The sequence below is a fragment of the Crassostrea angulata genome, chromosome 6 (genome assembly GCF_025612915.1).
Source record: "Crassostrea angulata isolate pt1a10 chromosome 6, ASM2561291v2, whole genome shotgun sequence".
Taxonomy (NCBI): Eukaryota; Metazoa; Mollusca; class Bivalvia; order Ostreida; family Ostreidae; genus Magallana; species Magallana angulata.
In genome coordinates, this window is record NC_069116.1 from 33,443,905 (window position 1) to 33,466,751 (window position 22,847).

Sequence of the window (22,847 nt, forward strand, 5' to 3'; positions counted from 1 at the left end):
GATTCATAGGTAAGGGGGGATCTCCAACATCAATGCATTCTTCTTCCTTATCAGCAGATGATTCCAAAATAGGAAGTGAAGCAAAGATAAAGGCTCATAAAAAACTATTTAAGAGATAACTTTGTATTCAGAATGTTTGAATATCCTCTTTTTTGATTCGTCGATGAAGATCTTATTTTCAAATGTAGGAAGTAGAGGAAACCATCCAGATGATTCTGCCTCAGCAGGCAAAGTTTCTGTATGATGCTCTGCTGGATGTGCTGGGTGGGCTTACCCAAATACCCAAGGATCCCAAGACGGCCATTATGTCAGTAGGGAATGGAGTTGTATCGTAAGTAAAGTTACACAAAAATAAAGCGCATGAAACTATGAGGGAGATTTCTGTAAGAAATAATAAAGATCTTTCTTGTATATGTTTTGTGCAATCTTTCTAGATTAATTAATTTGCTGTGATCATAATTTAAGATATGTTAAAAGTCTGTAGTTTTTTGTATGTTTTATTTTGTGTAGAATTGGAAATGCTGTTGAAAAACTGGTGCTTGCAATCGAGAATCTTCAAGAAACTTGCTTGTTCCGTAGAGGTATGATGCAAATGATTAATTCAAGCTTCTATGTTACAGTAATATAAGTATATTCCTGATGCAGGATCGAAATGTAAAGAATTCATGATTTTCTATTACAGAGGGAAGGCCCTATTGGTTTGACTTAAGTGCTGTGGTGCTGGAGTTCCAAGATTTGGCAGGGGTAGCTAATTCCACACTAATGGCAGCTGGATCTGACTGGATTAATAACACAGCAGAGGATGATCAGATCCAAACATTTAGCAAGGCCATTGTAAACACTGTAAGAATTGGTTTGTTCTTTAACCACAGAGAGATTTATATCACAGAGAGCATACAGGTGATAAAATGATTTTTAGCTCACCGAGACGAAGTCAAGGGGAGCTTATGCTATACCCTCGGCGTTCGGACCTGGTTAAAGTTTTTGTTGCAGGTCCTGTATCTAAGCTATTACTTGTCTTATCTTCACCAAACTTGCATGGATGATGCATCTGGACCTACTTATGGACTTGAAAGACTTGGATGCTGAATCTGAGTCCTAAAGTTCAGATGCTGGAGGAGGTTAAGGTTGTTGGACCAGGTTAAAAGTTTTTGTTGCAGGTGCCTTCTGATAGCAATATCTAAGTTACTGCTGGACCGTACTTCGCCAAACTTGCATGGATGGTGTGTCTTATGATACTGATGCACCCGACAGGCTTGAGTGCTGAATCTGAGTTATAGGTTTCGGATGCTGGAGGAGGTTAAGGTTTTTGGAGCAGGTTAAAGTTTTTGTTGCAGGTGCCCTTTGATAGCAATATCTAAGTTACTGCTGGTCTGTACTTCACCAAACTTGCATGGATGGTGTGTCTTACAAAACTGATGCACCAGGCAGGCTTGGGTGCTGAATCTGAGCTATAGGTTACAGATGCTGAAGGAGGTTAAGGTTTTTAGAGCTGGTTAAAGTTTTTGTTGCAAGTGCCCTCTGATGATTTTATCTTAGTTACTACTTGTCCTAACTTCACCAGACTTCCATGGATGGTGCGTCTTATGATACTGATGCACCAGAAAGGCTTGAATACTGAATCTGAGCCATTGGTTTCGGATGCTGGAGGAGGTTAAAGTTTTATGAGCTGGTAAAAGTTTTTGAAACAGGTGCCCTCTGATGATTATATCCTAGTTATTACTTGTCCTAACTTCACCAGACTTCCATGGATGGTGCATCTTATGAAACTGATGCACCTGACAGGCTTGAATGCTGAGTCTGAGCCAAAGGTTTCTGATGCTGGATATGGTTAAGTTTTTTGGAACAGGTCAAATGTTTAATAGATATTAGTACTATTTCAAACTTGCATAGTTGATTAAACTGTAATATGAATGAATCACAGAGGAAGCTTCAGTTGCAGAGCTTGATCTCCATTATCAAGGATGCTAAAAAATATATCTTAGTTATTACAGGTCCTAACTTCACCAAACTTGAATGGATGGTGTGTCTTATGATACAGATGCACCTGACAGGCATGGATGTTGAATCTGAGCCATAGGTTGCGGATGCTGGAGCAGGTTAAGGTTTTAATTGCTAGTGCCCTCTGATGATGATATCTTAGTTATTACTGGTCTGAACTTCACCAAACTTGCATGGAGATGTGTCTTATGTATACTGATGCACCTGACAGGCTTGAATGCTGAATTTGAGCCATAGGTTTCGGATGCTGGATGAGGTTTAGTTTTTTTGGAACAGGTCACATGTTTTATAGATGACAGCTTGCATAGATGATTTAACTATATTATAAATGAAACGCAGAGGTTGCTTCAGATGCAGAGCCTGATCTCCATTATTAAGGATGCTAAAGAAATCTCCTACCTCACTCAAACCTGCTAGATGTGTTTGTTGATAAATGATATAACATGATTCCTATGATATAGTATTGTATGGTTTGAAACAATATTGTTTCATATGATAAAATATAATATAATATGTAATATTATAAACAGTTATATGATATGATTTGATATTATATCAATTTTTTTGATATTTTATGTTATCTTATTGTATCATGATATCGTTATGTATAGAATTGTATATTATGATACAATATTGTATAATATTATATTGTATTATTAATTTATTATTTTATCACATGATACTATTACATAAGATTTTGCAAAATATAATATTGTATCCTATGATACAATATGGTATATTCTATAATATTGTATCATACGATATTGTATAATATGATATTAGTTTCCGTAATATAGAATTATATCACATGAAATTGTATAATATGATACTGTAATATTTTAAAATATTGTATCATACGATATTGTATAATATGATATTGGTTTATAATATGATATATTATCACATCACATGAAATTGTATTGTATGATATCGAAAATATATTATTATCATATGATACAATATGTATAATATGATATTGTATTATAGAATATTTTACTTTATCACATAATATTGTATTATTTGATATGATACAATGTTGTATCAAATTATATTGTATCATATGATACAATATCATATTATTTATCAAAAATGATACAGTATCATACTATATTATACAATATAATATCATATGTTTCAATGTTATGATGTTTTATGTAATATGATATTGTAATATAATACTATATTGTTTTATATATTATGATATTGTACTATGTGATCAAATACAATAACATATACAACAATACAATGTCTTTTCATACGTTACAATATCATATCTCATCATTGTTTATTATGGTATTTTATTGTATTATATGATATATGTTGTAAATATGATAGGATGCAATATTTAATTCTAAATTATTGTATTGATTAACATATTAACATATGATTATCATACAATTTTTTAACAGATGATGTACGATATTGTGTCAAAACAGAATCCATGAATATCCAAGATCATAAAGTATGATTTTCATTTAATATGATAAAGGTGGTCTCATAAAGGTGAAGTCTCATAAGGGTGATGTCTCGTCTCGGTGAGCTTTGTAATCTGTGATTACCTATGTTTATATTTTATGAAGGCAACAATAACTAACACTAATTTTTAAAGAATATTTAGCAATTTTAAAAGATCTCCATTTTACAATCCATCTTTATTTAACACAGCCCTCTATGAAACAAGAAGCTATAGATAGCTTCATGTCTGTGACCAAAGAATTGCTTAGCACACTGGAAGGTTTGGATGGAGTTGGGGATAGTTTTCTCTACAGATATTTCAAGGTCTTCAAAATGGTGAAGGCAGCAAAGGAAGCCAACAATATACTGAACACAGGGTACAACCAACTCTATATTGAATTTATTGTTCACCTCAGTTTCTTTTTGTCTTTATGATAATTCGCAACAAAGATATGTTATTTTGCAATCAATTCCAGCTATGAGACCGCAAGAGCAAAAGTAGAGTCTATTTTTGGACCCCGCACCCATCGTGATTTTCCTGGACAAATCCGACTGAGTGGACAGGGCTGTGCAGGAAACGGTCTGTATCCGTCCTCCCTCGGCAAGTCAGGGGTCAATGAGTACAGTCACACGGGTCTGGATTTATCCATCCTTAATGGAGAATATGTAAGTTGTATATATCCAAATGATGCTAGGATATCTCTTAGCTAAGGCAAAGTTTTATTTGTGTAATATATTGCAATAAATTGGAATTAATGTACATTTGTATTATACAGATGATTGTGCTATTGATGGTGAACGTTTGTATGGTTTCTCTAGGTTGTGGCACCATTTCCTGGCACTGTGTCTTTAGAGTCTGTTGGTGGTAACACTGTGGTCCTGGTTCCTTCAGAGGGCTCCCTAAAGGACATAGTGATCTACATATCAAACATTGAACCCAACAGTACCATATCAGTGGACGACAGTCGGGCAGTAAGTAATACTCAGTATTCACATGGCACTCAAATACATGTAGGATGATCTCATTTTGATTTGAGTACATTTATCAGACAGTATTGAGCTTATGACCCCAGATTTTTACAGCATTTCTAAGAATTTACTGGTGAGGAGATAACCTATATTTTTTACACTAAAATATTTTTAAAATTTGAAATTTAAAATAATTTTTTTTTTTTTTTAGAATTCAGTGAAGTTCCTAACTTGATGAGTATTTCCTTTAGTTAATCTGTGAATGGTGTTTTATTAGGTAATTGGAGGACAGGTGATTGGAACAGCCAACAGCAGTCATTGTGAGGACCACATCCATTTGTCCTTCAAGAAGGTTGGAGCTTCCTATGTGGATCCCACTCGCTTTCTGGAAAAAGCCTATCCCACCCTACCTACCTGGGTCCAGCAATGTGATGACTATAAACTTGTCTTCAAGGTGAGAGAGAATAGACACTGCTCATACACAGCTTAAGAGCAGAAGATGAATCATCATGTCTTAAATCTGAAATAATGAAATTGAGATACATGTACTTAACTGATTTACAGACAGACACAGTGGCTGCTGGGGTAATTGTGGGGATCAGTGGTCAGTCTGTAAAGGATGAGGACCCAGTGTTAGTCAATGTGGCCAATGTGACATTTCCAGCAGCACCCTCAACCTCTTACGATCCAGATGACACCCAGGCCATCAAAGGTACAGACAGTGTGTAATATAATGATGGACGGATTTTATCTCTGTATACATGTATTACTTCTGTCAAAGATATTTTGTATCTTAACTTTCACTTTGATTTTGTTCTCACAAACAGGGGACTCTCAGAGTTTTTACTCAGTTGTAAAGAGTCAGATCGAAGTTGTTGGGAATGATGTTGATTCAGGAAGTGATACTTGCACAGCAACTACTACAAACAGCAAATCAGGTTAGCCACATCATTTAATGTAATAAGAGTAGCGATCATGCACAAGGTTTTAGAAATGTTACTTTTCACTAAGAATGCTTGTTAAATGCGGATGAGGCATTTGAAAACAAAAATTCAGTTTAGTTTATACCGATAACGGTAAAAACAACTGTGAACAGTCTTTTTAAAAAACTCAACATTATTCTTAATTCATAAGCAGCATACTGAAAATACAGGTGATTTTGAAGTTTATTATCATTGACCTCTGTAATTGCAGGGATGTTTTCAACCCTGCTCCTGAAGGCAGACACTTTCCTACAGAAATACAACTTGAGGAGACTAAAGTTTGGAACCATAGTTGAATTCATGGACAAGTTCAACATGACCTCAAGTAAAGAGGCCCTTAGAGGGGTTGTGAAAAGTGTGAAGGTAAAATAGACACTCAAATTCCCCTAAACATGCACATATATGTTTTTTCTTATTAAATATTATTTGAAAAACCCATACATGACTAACTTATTCAGTAATTGTGCATGTTTCACAGGATATCATCAACAGCAAACCCTGCCTTAGTCCCAATGAGATGACAGAGGACCAGTTATTAATGGAGCTTGTGCAGCAGGGAAGGAATACATCTGGTTCAAGAGAAGACATGATTTCTCGTCTAATGGACCAATATCTAGGTCCAAAATCGCTTTTTCCCAAAAAGAAAAAATAACTGACAATCTGAATTATATGAACCGTTTAGTATGATTTTCCTTCGCCATAGTTTCTTATGATAGATTTGCTATGTTATTATGTAGACTGTCCATTGATGTCCTTCACAATGCCCAAGGATGTGTACTGCACCTTTGACAAGAACTGTTTGGGTGTTGAGTGCTGTGTCAGTCTGGAGTTGTCTTTCTTGACTAAGACCTACAAGATCTGGATAAATATGGACCCATGTTCCTCTCCAATCAGACTCAGCTTGGGCGTGGGGATGAATTCTTACCGGTTTGATCTGTTATCCTCAGGCTACGATAGTAAGTTTTATATGATGTCAGGAAATCGTGAAATTAATTAATTTGAGTGAAATAAACAAATTCTTTGGTGGTTTTATCTTTGATCATATTGTGGAGTAAACGCATGTATGTGTATAATTTTTACATTGCGAACTTACCTTTAAAATCAGGTGTAGGAGGAGACATCATTGTAAATGATACCTTGGACACCTCCCTTGGAGGAATTGCAGTGATGCTGAAGTAAGTATCAGTTTTCTACATTAACTTGGTTTAAATGAGAAACCAGTCCACACATATAATGATATAATAAGTATATGTGTTCAGCAGCTTTTATCCATGTTTTTCACTGCATAGTGTCATAATTTAGAATAAAGCTGAAATAGGAACTCAATTTGAAGTTGAAGAAAATAGAGAAAGGGATATATTTATAGGCAGGTTTTTTTTTTCATTGTTTTAGTAATTGATATATAAAGTTGATACTTCCTATATTTTTTCACTCAAATGTTTAAGGTATGGAGTATTTAAGGGAGAGAATGCTTCATTGGTGACTTTAGGAGCTGGACTGTGTAGTAAGAGTGACCCAGATTACTGCCCTAGCTATGTGACTCTGTTAGACAACGCCATCTTCAGAATTCCCAACTGTCTCGGTGATGGATCATTTGTGTGGCCTGATGGTAATGTTTTAATCCTGAGAAATGAAATTATTTCAATATGATGAAGATTAAGAGATACATGTACTGATGTAATTTAAAAGAAATTTGAAAAAAAAATAAGCTCAACATTTTATGAATGTTTCAGTGGACTATTTGCAATTGTTAAGAAGAGAAGCATCCTGGAGGATGATCAAGCAGTCTGGTAAAACACTGACCAAGAAGGCCATCACAGACATAGACCAGGCCTACCTCCAGGAACTAGGACTCACAAAGGTAAGGTTTATAGGATTCCAGGCAGTCATTCCTTTTTCCACAATGATGAAGGAAGTGAGTTTGCAACAATTGGAGGTTTTTTTTCAGGTAAGTTTTCCAGAGTTGTAATGATTTCATTTTGTGGGTTTATTTTATTCCAGAGCATGATTTATGAAACAGGACCATGTCCTAGACCAGAAATATTGACAGAAGGACAAATCAAATCAACCCTGGAAGAGAGAAATTTATCATCAAATGGAACTAGAAGTGAACTTAATGCCAGACTTACACAGGACAATTATGGTATCTGAGGCCTTGAATCTTGTAAAGTCTTGAGTATTTGAAGATTTCATTTGTGGGTTTTGCTATGTTATATCTGTAATACTTATTTGTTTTGACTTTGAACAGTGTATATGATTACAATTGGCTTTTTCAGCATGCTCTAATGCAACACTCCCAGCCATACAGAACTCGACCATTGCCAGCATTATTCACTACTCTATTGACTCCGATTGCCTGAGGATAGAAATGTGTTCGGATATTCCTCTTAACATCAGTGGAAACATTTACTCCAAATCTCTCAAAGTCACATTTGATGTGGAGCCATGTAGCTTCCTGCTGAAAGTAGAATTTGAACAAAGTATTGTAACAAGGGTTCTTCTTTCTTACAACTGGGGTAGGTAGACCATAGAGGATGGTGAATAGAGATATTCAAGTACAGTAGAACTTGTCTGAGTAACTTGACAAACTTGATAAATAAATTAAAGATTATTCATCGGAAAAAGTATTAAATTGCCTTTTTGATAAACTGCACGTGTCCAAAAATTTCTGTTTATTGTATTAGTCAATGTATTTCCAGGAGGCACTTTCATTATCTAGACATTAGTTTACTTAACTGTGATTTACATGAATGTATGGAATATTTACATGTGGATTACATATCTATTTCAGGTTCAGAAAAGACAATTCAAATTTCCTCAAATGTGAAGATCAAGTAAGTAGACAGCCTTTAAAGAGTTAAAAAAGTTGCAGTTTAGTGCAATGTACTTGTATGCAAGTTATGACTGGACTGAATGATAAACATTTCCTCCATTGTAGGTATATACTTGATCGCAATGTCACCAGACAAGTGTATGTCCTTAGCCTAGGACTGGTGGTATGTCCAATCTCCTCAGAGTGTGTAATAGATGGCTACTTCCTTGAGAAGTTTGAAATACCATTGCCGTCTTGTGGAGAATTTGTTTTACCTGGTATGGATTGATTGATACTCAAACTGATTTTTTTGTATGCTTTTTATGTATAATTTGATACTTTTCAAAGGGCTTTGTCTTGATGCAGGGAAGCTGTTTGAATTTGTGTTGAAAAGAAGTTCACATTCTGAAATTGATGTAAAAATTGTTCATCCTAATTCAAATATTTGTTGCATTAGGAGATGGAACAATCAATGGCTTGCTAAGTTCCATTGGGGGCAAAATGACAAAGGAGGCTTTCGAACTTGTTTTGAAGAAATTTAACATACAGGTAACACATACATTGTTTTTCCGCGTTTAAAAACAATATTTTCAACTTTGAGATACCGGGTAAGGCAAAATTGGATGCACTATTAATAATGATTGTAAAACTTTGATTTATTTTGACAGCATGTAATAAAGAGTGAGACCTGTACTTTACCAACAGCCCCAAGTAAGTGTAACTGTACATGATGTCAATTCATTACATGTATAGTATGTACATGTAGAACATGAAGCACAAAATAATAGTCATAGAATTTAAGTACATAGTGAGCACCAAAGATACTCAATATAAACTATGACATTGGAAGCCTGATAGCTTTGATTTGAAAATATCATATATAGCTTATACTTGTACTAGCAATCTGTTTTTAAGACATTTGTGATGCGTACCTATTTTGTCTTTTGAAAAACATGTATGTAGTCAAATTGAATGTGTTTCAAATATTTTTCTAAATGTTGTTTTTAGCCTGTAGCAACACCATTGATGTGGATAATAATCTACCAACTAAAGCAGTCAAGGACATGGTGACCTGTCAGCTTCCCCAGGGTTGCTATGGTGTCCAGTGTTGCCTTGACCTGACCTTCACCTTGCCTCTGGGTGACACTGTCACCTCTAAGAACTTCTCCTTCTGGTTCATTGTGGATCCCTGTGACTTCTCCATAGACATAGGACTGGGGGATCTCATACTGCTCAAGTCCACCTTCCTTAATTACGACTTTGGTATGAAATTGTTATTCGAATTCAGTGTGCAGTTGCTTGCATAATGACAATAAATGTAAACAAGAACAACAATTTACCAACAAAATAAAATGTTCTTGAAAATGTACATGTAAATGCAGTATGTTCAGTTTTGCCTATAGTTGGTGACCATATTTATCAGAGCTTTAAATTTGTTACAGGAACTACCAAAACAATAGAACTAGGAACTGGAAGTCCAGCTCCAGTTCAAGTTATGTAAGTAACTAGTGATTTCCTTAAATAGTTAAGAATATTGATTTCTAGATTTTTAGAAGTGTACATTTGTATGCAGATAAGAGGCCTGTTCAGCAGAGTGGGAGCTTGCAAGCACTCACCAAAATCCCCTACTTGTAGCACAAATATTGGCAAGTGATCGAAAGTACCTACTACTGCTGTTCATTCAATGTCCTGATGTACAGTATTCTGTATTTAATACAATGTATAAGAATCCCAGCATTATTTGATTGCTAGATTTTGAGTTGTTCGCTATAGATACAAACAATATTTTTGTCTGTAAATTATAAGTACAAGATGTGCTATACTGTTCAAAATACTCTTCTAGATACTCTATAGCACAGAAAGAGAACAACCAGGGGTATATAGTAGATGTGAAGCTAAAAATCTGCCTGAATCTGGATGGTCAAGAGTTCTGCATTCCCATCAATGAATTGCATTTCATGAATCAAGTGGATATTCCTGTTTGTCAAACCAGGTCCCTGGTAGATTTCAGAAGTAAGATTAGATACAAATTTACAATAGAAACAGATATAAATATCATATTAAAATACAACTTTGACAATTAAATTGACATACATATTAACAGATTTGACATGTGTAAACAACAGGAATGTACATGTATCTAAACTAAAGTTACCTTAGTATAAAATATATGTTTTGTATTATCAGAAAAAGAAAAAAAAACGGTGTTTAGATGCTGTATCAATTAATTATTTTTTTTTATAGCTTTTACACTACAAAACTGGGCCCAGAGTGTGAATGTAAGCTTGGCAGAAAATCTGGACTCTGGGGCACTGACCATGTTGTTAGAGAGGCTAAATCTGACCAAATTCTTCAGAGGTCAGAAGTGTGATCGTACCAGGAGCCCTTACAGTCCATCTCTAATGGGATACCACAACAGTAAGTACTCACATCCTCTTCTTATCAAAAGTTTTATCTCTTATTTACAGTAATAGCATTTCATTTACTGGAACAAGGTAGGACCAATTTTTCCGCATTGTTACAGAACTATCAAATTTAAGTGTCGTTTAAAATTTTTCATCTCTCTTGATTAAATTTCAGTGTGCCCTCGGACCATCAACTCCTTGCCTGCCCAGGTTCCGGAGCCCATGACCTGCTACATCCCTGACTACTGTACTGGCATTGACTGTTGTGCTGAGCTCCCAGTTCTTGGACTTGGGCTTCGTTCCTATGTGTTTCTGGATCTAGAGAAGTTAGAGATTCGATATGGCATGGAAAATGTGGAGAGGACAGTGAAAATTGCAGATTACACATGGGGTAAGCAGTAGAAATGGATATTGTCATAGAAGTTGTTCCAGGTAGTTCACAGTGATAATTTGAACACTAAATAATTTTTTTCTGATTTCTTAGGACAAGAAAAAACCATTTCTGCAGCAGGAGACCTCATTAAACTAAGGTAACATAATTAATTTTTATACCATTTTTTAAAACAAACTCATCTTTTCTATTGTAGATATGTAATCTTTTATTTTGAAAGGACAGATAAGATTTGTTTGCTCCTCACATGTTTTTAAATGCTCATGATAACCAATTGGTCTTTTACCCAGATTCACCATAACAACGGTGTCGGACACAGAATATGTCTTCAGTGCCCATGTTTATGCCTGTTTGGAGGGCTCGGGGCAGTGTGCCATAGACATCCCTGTCTACCAGAACACTCGTCTACAGGCCTCCACCACTGGAATATCTACTCAAAGTAATATCCACAGTGTTCCTGTATACATGTATTACAAAAGCAAAAATAATTCTGATGTAGAGATTTGCAACTCTTCAGTCATTAACTTCTTGAGATCATTTAGTTAAAATAGCAATTGTTGCCTGGAAATTTGGTAGGTAGATAAGATTAAACCGAGTTTGCTAGCTATCTTTTGTCTTCACTGTAGACTTCTCTCTGACTACATGGATGGCAGAGATGGGAATAGCTTCCAGAGACCAGGTGTCAAGCATAGAGAAGGGGTTTTTGATCCAGCAGCTTGGTATCGATGCTTACCGCCTCGCTACACCCTGTGACCCCTCACAGAGCCCCTACACTCCTTCAATCAATGGATGGAACAATTGTAGGCATCTTCTGTTATTTAAAAAGGGATCAGATTGACCCACCCTGGTTAAGAATTTTAGGGAATTATTCCAAAACAAATCCTACTTAATGCCAGCAGATTACATCACTTTTAGTACTAATAGTAATGCACTGGATACAGGTTACATTGGCCCTGATTTTTTTTATGCCAACTGGCGATGAATTTTTTTTTTAGATACTTTTATTTTATCAGGTGGGTAAAAAAGGATTTTATATTCAGTATTCAGTATGTCTTGCGTGACTTTATTTTCAGTGTGTGGCGAGACATTTGTGGTGCCCACCGCTATCTCTGATGCTGTGGTGAAGTGTACTCTGTCTGCTAACTGTAGCAGGGTAGACTGTTGTATGGATTATGCCTATCTAAACATGAAGCTCCATTACTTCCTCCATCTGGACCAATGCAACTATATCATCAAAGGAGGGATCGAGAAGAAAAACTTCACCAAAAACATCCTTGGTTTCCAGTGGGGTAAAGACTAACTAAAGACTTACTATTGTATTATCATTAAAGTTTATTATTAAGAAATGAAACAAATGAAATGTAGTTATATATGAGTATTTCAACTGAACTTTCCAAGTACTGAATATTTTCCATCCTTACAGGATCAGAGAATGAAGAAAGCATCAGCAATGTGATTAAAATGAGGTAGGAAACTTCTTGTTTTCATTAGTTTGAAGAGGTTTTTAGGTTTTGTTAACCGACATTCTAAGGAATGAAACTGCAATAATAAGTGAAATGAGCATTGGTCTTTAGATACAAGATTAATCAGTTAAGTAAGAAATGAGCGTTTGTCTTTAGATACAAGATCGAGCGGTTAAGTCTGTCGGACAAGTACGTGGTGGACATGTCCGTGGCAGTCTGTCTGGAGCCTCACTCCTGTGAGCTGGACATCCCTGTTCTAAACCAGGTCATGATTCCCATCATTGAGTGTAACCTCACCATGCCAGCCAGAGCAACAGGTACTCTATAGGTCAAATCAATCTACATTTTTAAACCAATTGCATTTTTTGTTCTTACTCCTTTTTATAATAAGTGCAAATACTGATGAGTTCTAATCTTCCTTGGATAATACAATACTGTTTAGAAAAATTCTCTTGTCCTGCTATGATATGATCTTTACTTGTATTGTTTCAGCATTTTCTTTGACTGACTGGATGGCAACCAGAGGCCTTACTGGAAGTTTATCCAAAGCTGTGTCTGATGAGCTGCTGAACACTCTAGGCATTGGGCTGTTCAAAAAAGAGAGATCATGTGACCGTGCAGAGTCCCCCTATAGCACCAACAAACTGACCACCGAAGGCTGGTCATCTGGTAAGACACTTGTAAAATATGTTTATCAGTAAAGAGTACATTTCAGAAAGAGCACTTTAAGTTTTACTATCATAATGATGATTTGTGTCCCCTTACTTAATGGCCAAATAATACTGTACCTAAATACAAAATTTTAATTATAATTATAACATTTTGAAGATTATAATCACTTTTCAATATAGCATGAATTAAAAAATATATTTTGTATCAGTGTGCCCTTCCACCATTGAGCTGCTTGAAATCCGAGACACAGTCAGTTGTTTTGTGAACAATTCTTGTACGTCCATTTCCTGCTGTGTGGAGGTCGAGAACCTGGACCAGACTTTTGAAGTCGTCCTGGACCTAGACTTCTGCAATCAGAGGATCACCTTTGGAGTGGAAAGACTTCTGCAGATGGAATCTTTGAAAGATTTTGATTTTGGTAAGGGATTATTCAAGAATTTTATAAATTGAAAAGAAACATGTTTGAATATCTTTTTTTTCTAAAATACTAATGTCAAGAAAGATTATTTACTTTGACAATTTGTAAAGGTCTAGAAACATGATTTTTTCTGTATTTCAGGAGTGAAAAAAGAGATTATCATCATGGGAATTTTTAAATTCTGGTGAGTTTGCTGTGTGATTTTTTCCAATTTAACGGTACTTGGCATTCCTTTAATCAAAAATACTCTAACCTAAAAAGTGTTTAAAATACTTGAATTAGAATGATAGGGTACCACAGTGTAGTTATTTTTTTCTTGAAACTTTTTATTCAGGTACACTGTGTGGGATTTGGTTGGTGAGAACGTCTATGCTGTCACAATAGACATTGCTGTCTGTCTAGAGGAGAGCAGAGAATGTGTAGTGGAAGTCAATGTTGTGGACAGGGTCAAATTCCCCAAGACAGACTGTGTGTGGTTCACCAACTTCACACACACAAGTATGTACAGTAGCATTTTGAACTTTTCTGTATAATCTCTGTGTCTTATTAGATTAACGTACCGTAACTGGAGTAAATCTCAATATTAAAAAAAGTTGTAGTAAGACTAAAGATATAATGCTCAATTGTCAATTATGTGATATATTTGTTAAACCTTTGTATTCTCTATTTCATAAAGACTTTTCCCTGACTGGTTTCATGGCTGAGAACTCTGTGACCACTCATGCTCAGATAACAGGACTGGTGCTGGAAAAATTAAAGGAAACGCTGGCACTCTCCAACCTTATGAATGTTGCCCAGTGTTCACCAACTGATGCCAAGTACACTCCAAACACCAATGGGATCAAAAATGGTAACACCTGTAGATGCTTTAAATGATCAATTATAGCATATACTTGATTATATTATTTGTATTGAAAAAATTATGGATTTGCACAAACTAATTTTATCAGGGATTTGAAAATAAATGTATATTTTTTTTCCCTATTAAAAATTGATATTTATAAGTTTTGTGATGGATGTATACTTACAGATTGTTCTCGGTCAGTAAATCAGCCAGTTGAAGGGACCACACCTTCACTAGTTACCTCCCTTCCCAGCAACACTCTGTGTCAGATTTCAAGCTCCTGTACAGCCATAGACTGCTGTGTAGAGGTGACTCCTCTCTCCCACTCGTTCCATGCATACCTGGATATCAATCCGTGTGATTTCAGCATCAAGTTTGGAATTGACAAAGTTCAGTTTACATTTAATTTGAAAGATTTCACTTTTGGAAAGGAAAAAGATTTCAGACTTTCTAATGTAGTTAGAATGAGGTGAGTTTTGTGCCATGTATTAGTCTTAGTCTAGTGTATAATGTCATTGAAGAGAATCTACACATAAATATGTACAGTAAAACTCAGATACAGTGAACATGCATTTTACAAATTCATATTTAAAGGGATGGAGTTTTATTCCCCTAATTATAGTTTATAATATTCAAATCAAATACATGTATTATGAATTACCAGTCATCCTGAATCAAAATTGCTTGTCCACTCCTGTATATTTTTTAATTTGTGTCTGTACTTTGCATTTAAGGTTCACGGTGTGGGATCTTGCTGCAAAGAGCCAGTATCTGGTAAATCTGAGCTTGAGTGTGTGTTTTGAGACCAGTGGGGCCTGTCTTACAGATGTCCAGATATTCAGCAGGAGGAGACTACCAAAGGCTGTATGTGACTACAATGCTTCGCCTGCCATTCCAAGTAGGTGTACATAGCTTCTTCTAGAGATTGTAATAAAAGAAATGAAAGAGAGACTTGCAAATTAGTGTATGTGTAGGGTGTCATGTTCATCAAGGCATTCTGTTAAAAAAAATGTGCAGTAAATATCTTCATTACACATGGGTTTTTTTCTGCTGCAGATTTTTCTCTGAACCAGTGGAAGCAATCAAGGGGAATAACTTCTGCCACATTGTCTCAGTTTGATTCAGACTTGTTGATGGAGTACTTGGGAGTCCTTGGTTATCTGGGAGCCACCCAGTGTAGCTCCACCTCCCCACAGTCAGCCACAGGCTGGGTCGATGGTAAACAGAACTCTTAAATTTTGTTATTTTGCTTCTGTTGTTTGTTGTTTATGAAGTACTATAGAATTATTGATATACCTTGGGGCTCAATTTTGTGGGTCTAGTTGACTCCTTTACTAATTAATATTATAAAAAAAGAATTCACAATACATATAATTGTCCTCCACAAATTTAAATTATAATTCTACACTGACCAGACCTTTTAATTGAAATACATGTAATTTTAATTCAGAGGTAATGTTTCTTTTGAAAAACATGTTTGTGCTTACAGAATGTCCCAGGTCCTCCCTATACATGAAGCCAGACCTGTCCTCGCACCCGGTCCTCTGTACAGTGTCCTCAAAGTGCACGGAGGTCAGATGTTGTATGAATGTCCAGCCAGTGGCCAGGAAGTTTGAGGCCTTCATTGACATAGATCCTTGTCTCCACACGATGTCCGTTGGAATAGAGGACTACAAGACAGACATCAATCTTCAGACCTACACATACGGTGAGTCCTGCATAGAATGTTGTTTGATGAAAGGATTAAAGACTATTGGTACTTAAATAAATAAATATTAAAGTTCATTAAAAGTTACATGCATGTCTGCCCTCTTATTGCTTCCAGATAAGATGAGAAAATGATTACGTGGAAATCTCATTTAATTGAAACTTTTCATTTTTAGGTAAAATCTTGTTTTTCAATATCTATTTTTTTACGAATTTATTTTATCTTTTTCTAGGAACAACAGAGATCATTCAAATGGAAAGTTTAATCAAACTGAGGTAAAAAATTTAATGAATTACCTTTTAAATGTAGGAAGTTAACAGTATATAACAAATGATACTTGTAGAAATCATAACATAGGGCTGTATTTTCACATTATCTTTCCTGTTTAGTTACCTGGTGGAGAGATTTGAGGGAGCTGGGCGATTCCTTGTGAACTTTAACCTCAGTGTTTGTCTGGAGGCCGGGGACACCTGTTACCTGGATGTGGTAATCCTACAGGATGCATACCTACCTACCATTCCCTGTGACTGGTCCAACCAGCAGACTAGTAAGAACGGTCTATTTCGTTGAATATTAATAATTCAGTCTTTGTACTTTAGATAAAAGTTGATTTTGATTCCCTCCTGTCATTCCACTTCTTACTTATCTTTGTACACTGTAGGTTTCTCCCTGACTAACTGGTATGGTAACCTGTCGGTGGCCCCAGGAACCACCCTGTTCCCCAGCCAGCTGTCTGTGCTGAGGGAGTCCCTGGGTGTTACCGATTACCTGAACTCTGCCCCCGACAGGTGTGACAGATCCTTGGCACCCTTCACACCTCTGACCCCTGGGCTGACTGGATGGAGGATAGGTAAACTCCTAGAGGAGGATATGATAATATGAGATTTACATTTACCATAGAGTTATGTGAACAGCTATGAAGTAAGCAGTATGTTCCTGTCCTAGTGGTTAGAAGTTAGAATGGAGTTGAAAGTGAATGTTCAGATACATGCATTAGTCTGCTGGCTGATCCTTGATGAATTAATCTCTCTTGAAATGACAAATTGAAAATAAGATATTACTCTTTTATATGTATCTTTTAATTGAATTTATATACATTTTCCTCAGATACATGTTATTCAAGGTTTCTTGTAAACATTACAGACAGTGGTTGTACACTGAGTTTGTTGTTGATGAGTACCCTTCAGCCGAGTTCTGGGATCACCTGTTACCTGGCCGCTAAGTGTACAGCTGTACAATGCTGTCTGGATGTACAGGACCCCCTACAACAGACGCTGCACTTCTCCATGGACCTGGATCTGTGCCTGCAAGTTCTCGAGATCAGCCTGGAAAAATTAGTGGAAAAGAAGGCCCTGTTCTCATACTCCTATGGTATGTTGTATACCCTGTACATTTGTGCCTCATTGTAAAGAATAGATATATATGGGTTAACAAGGATAAGAATTTGACTATGCAGTTATCGTTTTTTAGCTCACCTGAACCGAAGGTTCAAGTGAGCTTTTCTGATCACCCGTTGTCCGTCGTCCGTCCGTCCGTCCGTCCGTCCGTCCGTCCGTCTGTCCGTCCGTCCGTCTGTAAACTTTTCACATTTTCAACTTCTTCTCAAAAACCACTGGGCCAAATTTAACCAAATTTGGTACAAAGCATCCTTATGGAAAGGGGGTTATAAATTGTAAAAATAAAGGGCACAGCCCTTTTCAAAGGGGAGATAATTGCTAAACAGTAAGTATAGGGTGCATGTCTTTAAAAAATCTTCTTCTCAAGAACCACTGCACCAGAAATGCCAATATTTACACAAAAGCTTGTATATATAGTGAAGATTCTAAATTGTAAAAATCGTGACCCTCGGACCAAAACTGGGGCCCCAGGCTGGGTTCAAAGTTTAACATAGAAATACATAGGAAAATGTTTTAAAAATCTTCTTCTCAAGAACCACTGCACCAGAAATGCCAATATTTACACAAAAACTTGTATATATAGTGAAGATTCTAAATTGTAAAAATCGTGACCCTCGGACCAAAACTGGGGCCCCAGGCGGGGTTCAAAGTTTAACATAGAAATACATAGGAAAATGTTTTAAAAATCTTCTTCTCAAGAACCACTGCACCAGAAATGCCAATATTTACACATAAGCTTGTATACATAGTGAAAATTCTAAATTGTAAAAATCGTGACCCTCGGACCAAAACTGGGGTCCCAGGCGGGGTTCAAATTTAACATAGATATACCTTAGGAAAATGTTTAAAAAATCTTCTTCTCAAGAACCACTGCACCAGAAATGCCAATATTTACACAAAAGCTTGTATATATAGTGAAAATTCTAAATTATAACAATCGTGACCCTTGGACCAAAACTGGGGCCCCAGGCGGGGTTCAAAGTTTAACATAGATACCTTAGGAAAATTTTTAAAAAATCTTCTTCTCAAGAACCACTGCACCAGAAATGCCAATATTTACACAAAAGCTTGTATGTATAATGAAGATTCTAAATTGTAGAAATCGTGACCCTCAAATCAAAACTGCATCCCCAGGCGGGGTTCAAAGTTTAACATAGAACTACATATGAAAAATGTTTAAAAAATTTCTTCTCAAAAACCACTTCACCAAAAATGCCAATACATACACAAACGGTTGTATATATAGTGAAGATTGTAAAAATCGTGACCCCTGAACAAAAAGTGGGGCCCCAGTAGGGGTTTAGATTTTAACATATATAGGAAAATGTTTTAAAATCTTCTTCTCAAGAATTATAGTGCAACTGTTTGGGATATTACTATGCATACATGTACATCCTTAAATAATGTAGATTCAAAAAATTGTAACTCCCGGACAATTGATGGGCACCAAGAGGGGTTCAAAATTTAAACATTTTAAAAAACATAAAGGAAAAGTATAAAAATTTTCTTCTCAAGAACTACAATGTTTTAGTTTGTGGAATTTCTATGCCTTCGCTCATGTAGATTCCTAATTGGTAAAATCGTGACCCCTGGACCAATACTGGGGCCCCAAGATGGGGTCAAAGTTTATTATAGAAATATAAAGGTAACGTTAAAATATCTTCTTCTCGAGAACTACAATGCCTCAATTTGTGAGATTACTATCATGCATACAACCTTGGGTAATGAAGGTTTGACAGTTTTAAAATAGTGACCCCTGGACTAATACTAGGGACCCAAGATGGGTTTAAAGTTAAATGTAGAAGTACCGGTATATATGGAAAATGTTTAAAAATCTTCTTTTCGAGAACTACAATGCATCAATTTGTCAGATAACTACGTAAGCACCCTCAAATAGTGTAGATTCGAAATTATAAAAGCTGTGACCTCAATCTAATACTGGCGCCTCAAGAGGTGTTCAAAGTTTAGCATAGAAATATAGAGGGAAAATGTTGAAAAATCTTTTTCTAGGGAACTATAATGCTTCAGCTTGTGAGATAACTATGCAAGCATCCTTAAATAATGTAGATTCCAAATAATTAAAACTTTAGCCTTGGACTAATACTGTGGCCCCAAGAGGGGTTCAAAGTTAAACATAGAAAGATATATTGAAAATGTTTTTAAAAAGTTTTTCTCGAGAACTATAATGCTACAGTTTGTGAGATTATTATGCAAGGATCCTCAAATTGTGTAAACTCTAATGTAGTGGAACCAAGAGTTATCTTTCTTGATGTTCTGTACAGTCTGAGAGTTATTTCTCTTGAAGTGGAACTCTGCTACGTTCAGTTTTTCAGGTTGTGTACGTGCGGTCCTACCGCAGTGCTACATATTTTCATTCCTATGTTACTATTTATGTTGTTCAAGCCAACCATAAACCTCGGACCATAACTGGGTCCCCAGAAAGGGGTTCAATGTTTAAAATAGAAAAAGCATATGCTACGAAATGTAATGTTACAAGGAACTGCTGTTCAGGTGAGCGATGTGGCCCATGGGCCTCTTGTTTATACATTGTTGTCCATTGTACTCTTAAAATGTCTTGTTTTATTGGTCTTTGCAGGAAAATTGGATTATTTCAGACTGTCTGATTTGGTCCAGATTGAGTGAGTACAGTAGTCTTTGCTTTGATATATATTGATGAGGTACAGTATTGTTTGTTGTACAAAACTACTGGTATTTGCTTTTGTCTTTCAGGTATAAAGTAGAACTGATCAGTTCCTCTACTGTGTCTTTCTACCTGAAACTAAAGCTCTGCTTGGAGACAAACTCTTGCTCAAGGGAGATAACTGTGTTCAACAACAAACATCTTCCTGTTCCACCCTGCCCAAGAAATCTCCCCTACAAAAACCCAGGTACGCTATGATTTCTCTTCTCTCTCCTTCCTCAAAGAGACCAATAAATAAGCTTATCATATTTCACGTGATCAAATCTTAAATTCCTATCATCTTTAAAACTAAATAAAATATATTTATTTATCAAATGAACTCAGATTACTTGCAGGTTTATCAGATCACTTGCAAGTTTACATGATTGTACAAATTTGACATAAAAATTGTTGATTCATAGCTCTCAGATTTACATACAGCATTGTTTGATGGCAATGTAGATAGAGACATACATGTATATTGTTTGGATGTCTGTTGATTTTGCAGCGTTCTCCCTCGCACAATGGTACACCTCTAACGGACTGACTGCAGGGTCTAACCTGACCACCTTGGAGACCAGGACCCTGATGGAGACCCTGGGAGTGGGGCACTTCCTACAGGATGTGGGCTGTCAGAGGTCAGGTTCAGCTTACAGCCCCTCACAGAGTGGATGGAAATCAGGTACAGGAATACCCCAAGAAGTTGTTTGGCTATGATTTGAAAAATAAATGGTGAACAAAATGTTTTTAAAATCTTAATTTCAGTCATTTCTATATTTTAAGTATATTTCAATTTGTAATACTGCTACTTGTGACACATGTTCTAAATCTATACACTTGGTTCAATGAATTATGATTATTTTTATGTAGGCATGCAGTTTCTCTGAATATAATCTTATTTCTTGTATCAATTTTATCATGCTATGATTTGACCTTTCAGAGTGTCAGTTTGAGGTGGCTACCAGCCCCATCACAGAGCCAGTTAGCTGTGTTATTGGGGACACCTGTACTGCTGTAAGGTGCTGTGCTGAGGCAGGATTTCTTCAGCAGTCCTTTGAAGTGTACCTGTCTCTGGATCCCTGTACTCGGACCATACAGGTCGGAATAGAGAAATTCAACTTCAATGTTAGTCTCAGCACCATTACCATGGGTAAGGGAGATAAAGTTATGTTTCACAATATTAATAATCAATTTGATATGTTACTGTCAGAAATGATTATGTAAAATAAATCTAAATTTTTCAGGGGCTGCAAATGAGCTTTATTTGAATGGGGTTGTGAGAGTCATGTAAGTAAACTTTTAATGTACAGTTGTGTTTTTCTTGAAATTTATCTTCAATACACTTTATGAAGGTGATTGACATAATGTGATAAATATGTTGATGTTGTGGGGAATTGTAGATATACTATTGAGGATTTGCTGGTGGCAAGGAAGTACAATGTCTCCATGACACTGAAGCTCTGCTTTGAGGCCTCGGACGATAACCTTTGTCTGTACTCAGTGGACATTTTCTCCCACACAACGCTGCCTAAGAGAATCTGTGACTGGGAGGCAGACTTCTCAGAGCCAGGTTAGCTAAAAACAAGCAATGTGATTTTATTCAATGTGCAAACTTTTTTTCATGGAAATTGTATGGGTTATGTTCATGGAAATATTAATATAGTTAAATTTATTTGAATATTCATAATTTGAGTTTCATTATTTAAATTTGAATTCAAATATTGATTTTCTTTATTCAATGTAATAACTTGAGTCTTAATTCAGTGTAACAATTATATTGCAGGTTTTCGGATTGCTAAGTGGTATTCTGATAACTTCATCTCACCCCCGAACTACTACCTGAGTCCAGAGAAGTGGAACAAGCTGCTGGACGACCTGGGAATCAGGGCCTTTATCAGCACCAGTCCCTGTTCCTTTGACATGGAGGCCTACACCCCCACCAACCCTCAACGATGGAACAGTGGTAACTCTCACTTCTATGTAGATTACATAAACAAAGCTTAGAATATTTTATTTAGTCAGCAAGTGAACATTTGTTAATTTTCAGCAAGTGTATATTTACAAGTAATATGATCAGTTTTAAAAAGATTTCCATAAAGAGGATACTGTAAAGTAACTTTTATTTGTGAGCAAGAAAATTTCATGAGGTTCATGAGAACCTTGTCACTGCATGGGAATATTTCTCACTGCAAACCAATTCATTTATGTCTTTAGTTAATTATTTCAAGACCTAGACAATGAATTTGCCAATTTTCGCAAATTGCAAAATGAAGTCATTGTGAATAAACGTAGGTGTACAGTATGTTTGAACTATGTGTTGATGATCTGTGTCTGTGGGTAATTGTAGCATGTCCCCAGGATCTGGCCTCGCCCTTCCTGACCCTCCCCCTACACGCCCGCTGTCACATCCCCCACTATTGCTCGGGCTTCAGCTGCTGTGTACACGATGAACACATTCTCCACCACCACTTCACGGTGGGGATCAGGCTGGACGACTGTAACCACCTGGTCACCATCCAGCTGGAAAAGATCTTCATTGAAATCCCCCTCGTCAACTATACATTTGGTATAATCCCTTCTTTGACTGACATTTTGATTGCCAGGATCACAACTGTGTATTTTAAATCTGATTTATGGTTTGGTGTATAA

General features: G+C 36.2%; 1 protein-coding gene across 1 annotated transcript in view; it reads left to right on the plus strand.

Annotated features, from left to right (window-relative positions):
- LOC128188824 (uncharacterized) overlaps positions 1-22,847 on the plus strand; it is a 118,851-nt gene that overhangs the window by 14,693 nt on the left and 81,311 nt on the right. The window contains exons 19-71 of the mRNA XM_052860104.1: positions 189-331; positions 511-581; positions 683-843; positions 3,667-3,833; positions 3,933-4,122; positions 4,276-4,428; positions 4,703-4,879; positions 4,990-5,137; positions 5,253-5,363; positions 5,620-5,771; positions 5,887-6,025; positions 6,146-6,364; positions 6,514-6,583; positions 6,854-7,017; positions 7,142-7,269; positions 7,410-7,551; positions 7,685-7,924; positions 8,200-8,242; positions 8,347-8,498; positions 8,678-8,769; positions 8,889-8,931; positions 9,229-9,483; positions 9,663-9,717; positions 10,064-10,233; positions 10,465-10,638; positions 10,801-11,016; positions 11,110-11,155; positions 11,307-11,455; positions 11,643-11,816; positions 12,090-12,305; positions 12,440-12,482; positions 12,636-12,796; positions 12,972-13,148; positions 13,360-13,569; positions 13,711-13,753; positions 13,904-14,067; positions 14,246-14,419; positions 14,600-14,882; positions 15,148-15,311; positions 15,470-15,631; positions 15,903-16,121; positions 16,354-16,396; positions 16,511-16,668; positions 16,783-16,971; positions 17,265-17,492; positions 20,115-20,157; positions 20,249-20,406; positions 20,707-20,880; positions 21,139-21,348; positions 21,443-21,485; positions 21,599-21,768; positions 21,982-22,161; positions 22,546-22,764. Coding sequence (XP_052716064.1) covers positions 189-331; positions 511-581; positions 683-843; positions 3,667-3,833; positions 3,933-4,122; positions 4,276-4,428; positions 4,703-4,879; positions 4,990-5,137; positions 5,253-5,363; positions 5,620-5,771; positions 5,887-6,025; positions 6,146-6,364; positions 6,514-6,583; positions 6,854-7,017; positions 7,142-7,269; positions 7,410-7,551; positions 7,685-7,924; positions 8,200-8,242; positions 8,347-8,498; positions 8,678-8,769; positions 8,889-8,931; positions 9,229-9,483; positions 9,663-9,717; positions 10,064-10,233; positions 10,465-10,638; positions 10,801-11,016; positions 11,110-11,155; positions 11,307-11,455; positions 11,643-11,816; positions 12,090-12,305; positions 12,440-12,482; positions 12,636-12,796; positions 12,972-13,148; positions 13,360-13,569; positions 13,711-13,753; positions 13,904-14,067; positions 14,246-14,419; positions 14,600-14,882; positions 15,148-15,311; positions 15,470-15,631; positions 15,903-16,121; positions 16,354-16,396; positions 16,511-16,668; positions 16,783-16,971; positions 17,265-17,492; positions 20,115-20,157; positions 20,249-20,406; positions 20,707-20,880; positions 21,139-21,348; positions 21,443-21,485; positions 21,599-21,768; positions 21,982-22,161; positions 22,546-22,764 — 7,975 coding nt within the window. The remainder of the gene's footprint in view (positions 1-188; positions 332-510; positions 582-682; positions 844-3,666; positions 3,834-3,932; positions 4,123-4,275; positions 4,429-4,702; positions 4,880-4,989; positions 5,138-5,252; positions 5,364-5,619; positions 5,772-5,886; positions 6,026-6,145; positions 6,365-6,513; positions 6,584-6,853; positions 7,018-7,141; positions 7,270-7,409; positions 7,552-7,684; positions 7,925-8,199; positions 8,243-8,346; positions 8,499-8,677; positions 8,770-8,888; positions 8,932-9,228; positions 9,484-9,662; positions 9,718-10,063; positions 10,234-10,464; positions 10,639-10,800; positions 11,017-11,109; positions 11,156-11,306; positions 11,456-11,642; positions 11,817-12,089; positions 12,306-12,439; positions 12,483-12,635; positions 12,797-12,971; positions 13,149-13,359; positions 13,570-13,710; positions 13,754-13,903; positions 14,068-14,245; positions 14,420-14,599; positions 14,883-15,147; positions 15,312-15,469; positions 15,632-15,902; positions 16,122-16,353; positions 16,397-16,510; positions 16,669-16,782; positions 16,972-17,264; positions 17,493-20,114; positions 20,158-20,248; positions 20,407-20,706; positions 20,881-21,138; positions 21,349-21,442; positions 21,486-21,598; positions 21,769-21,981; positions 22,162-22,545; positions 22,765-22,847) is intronic.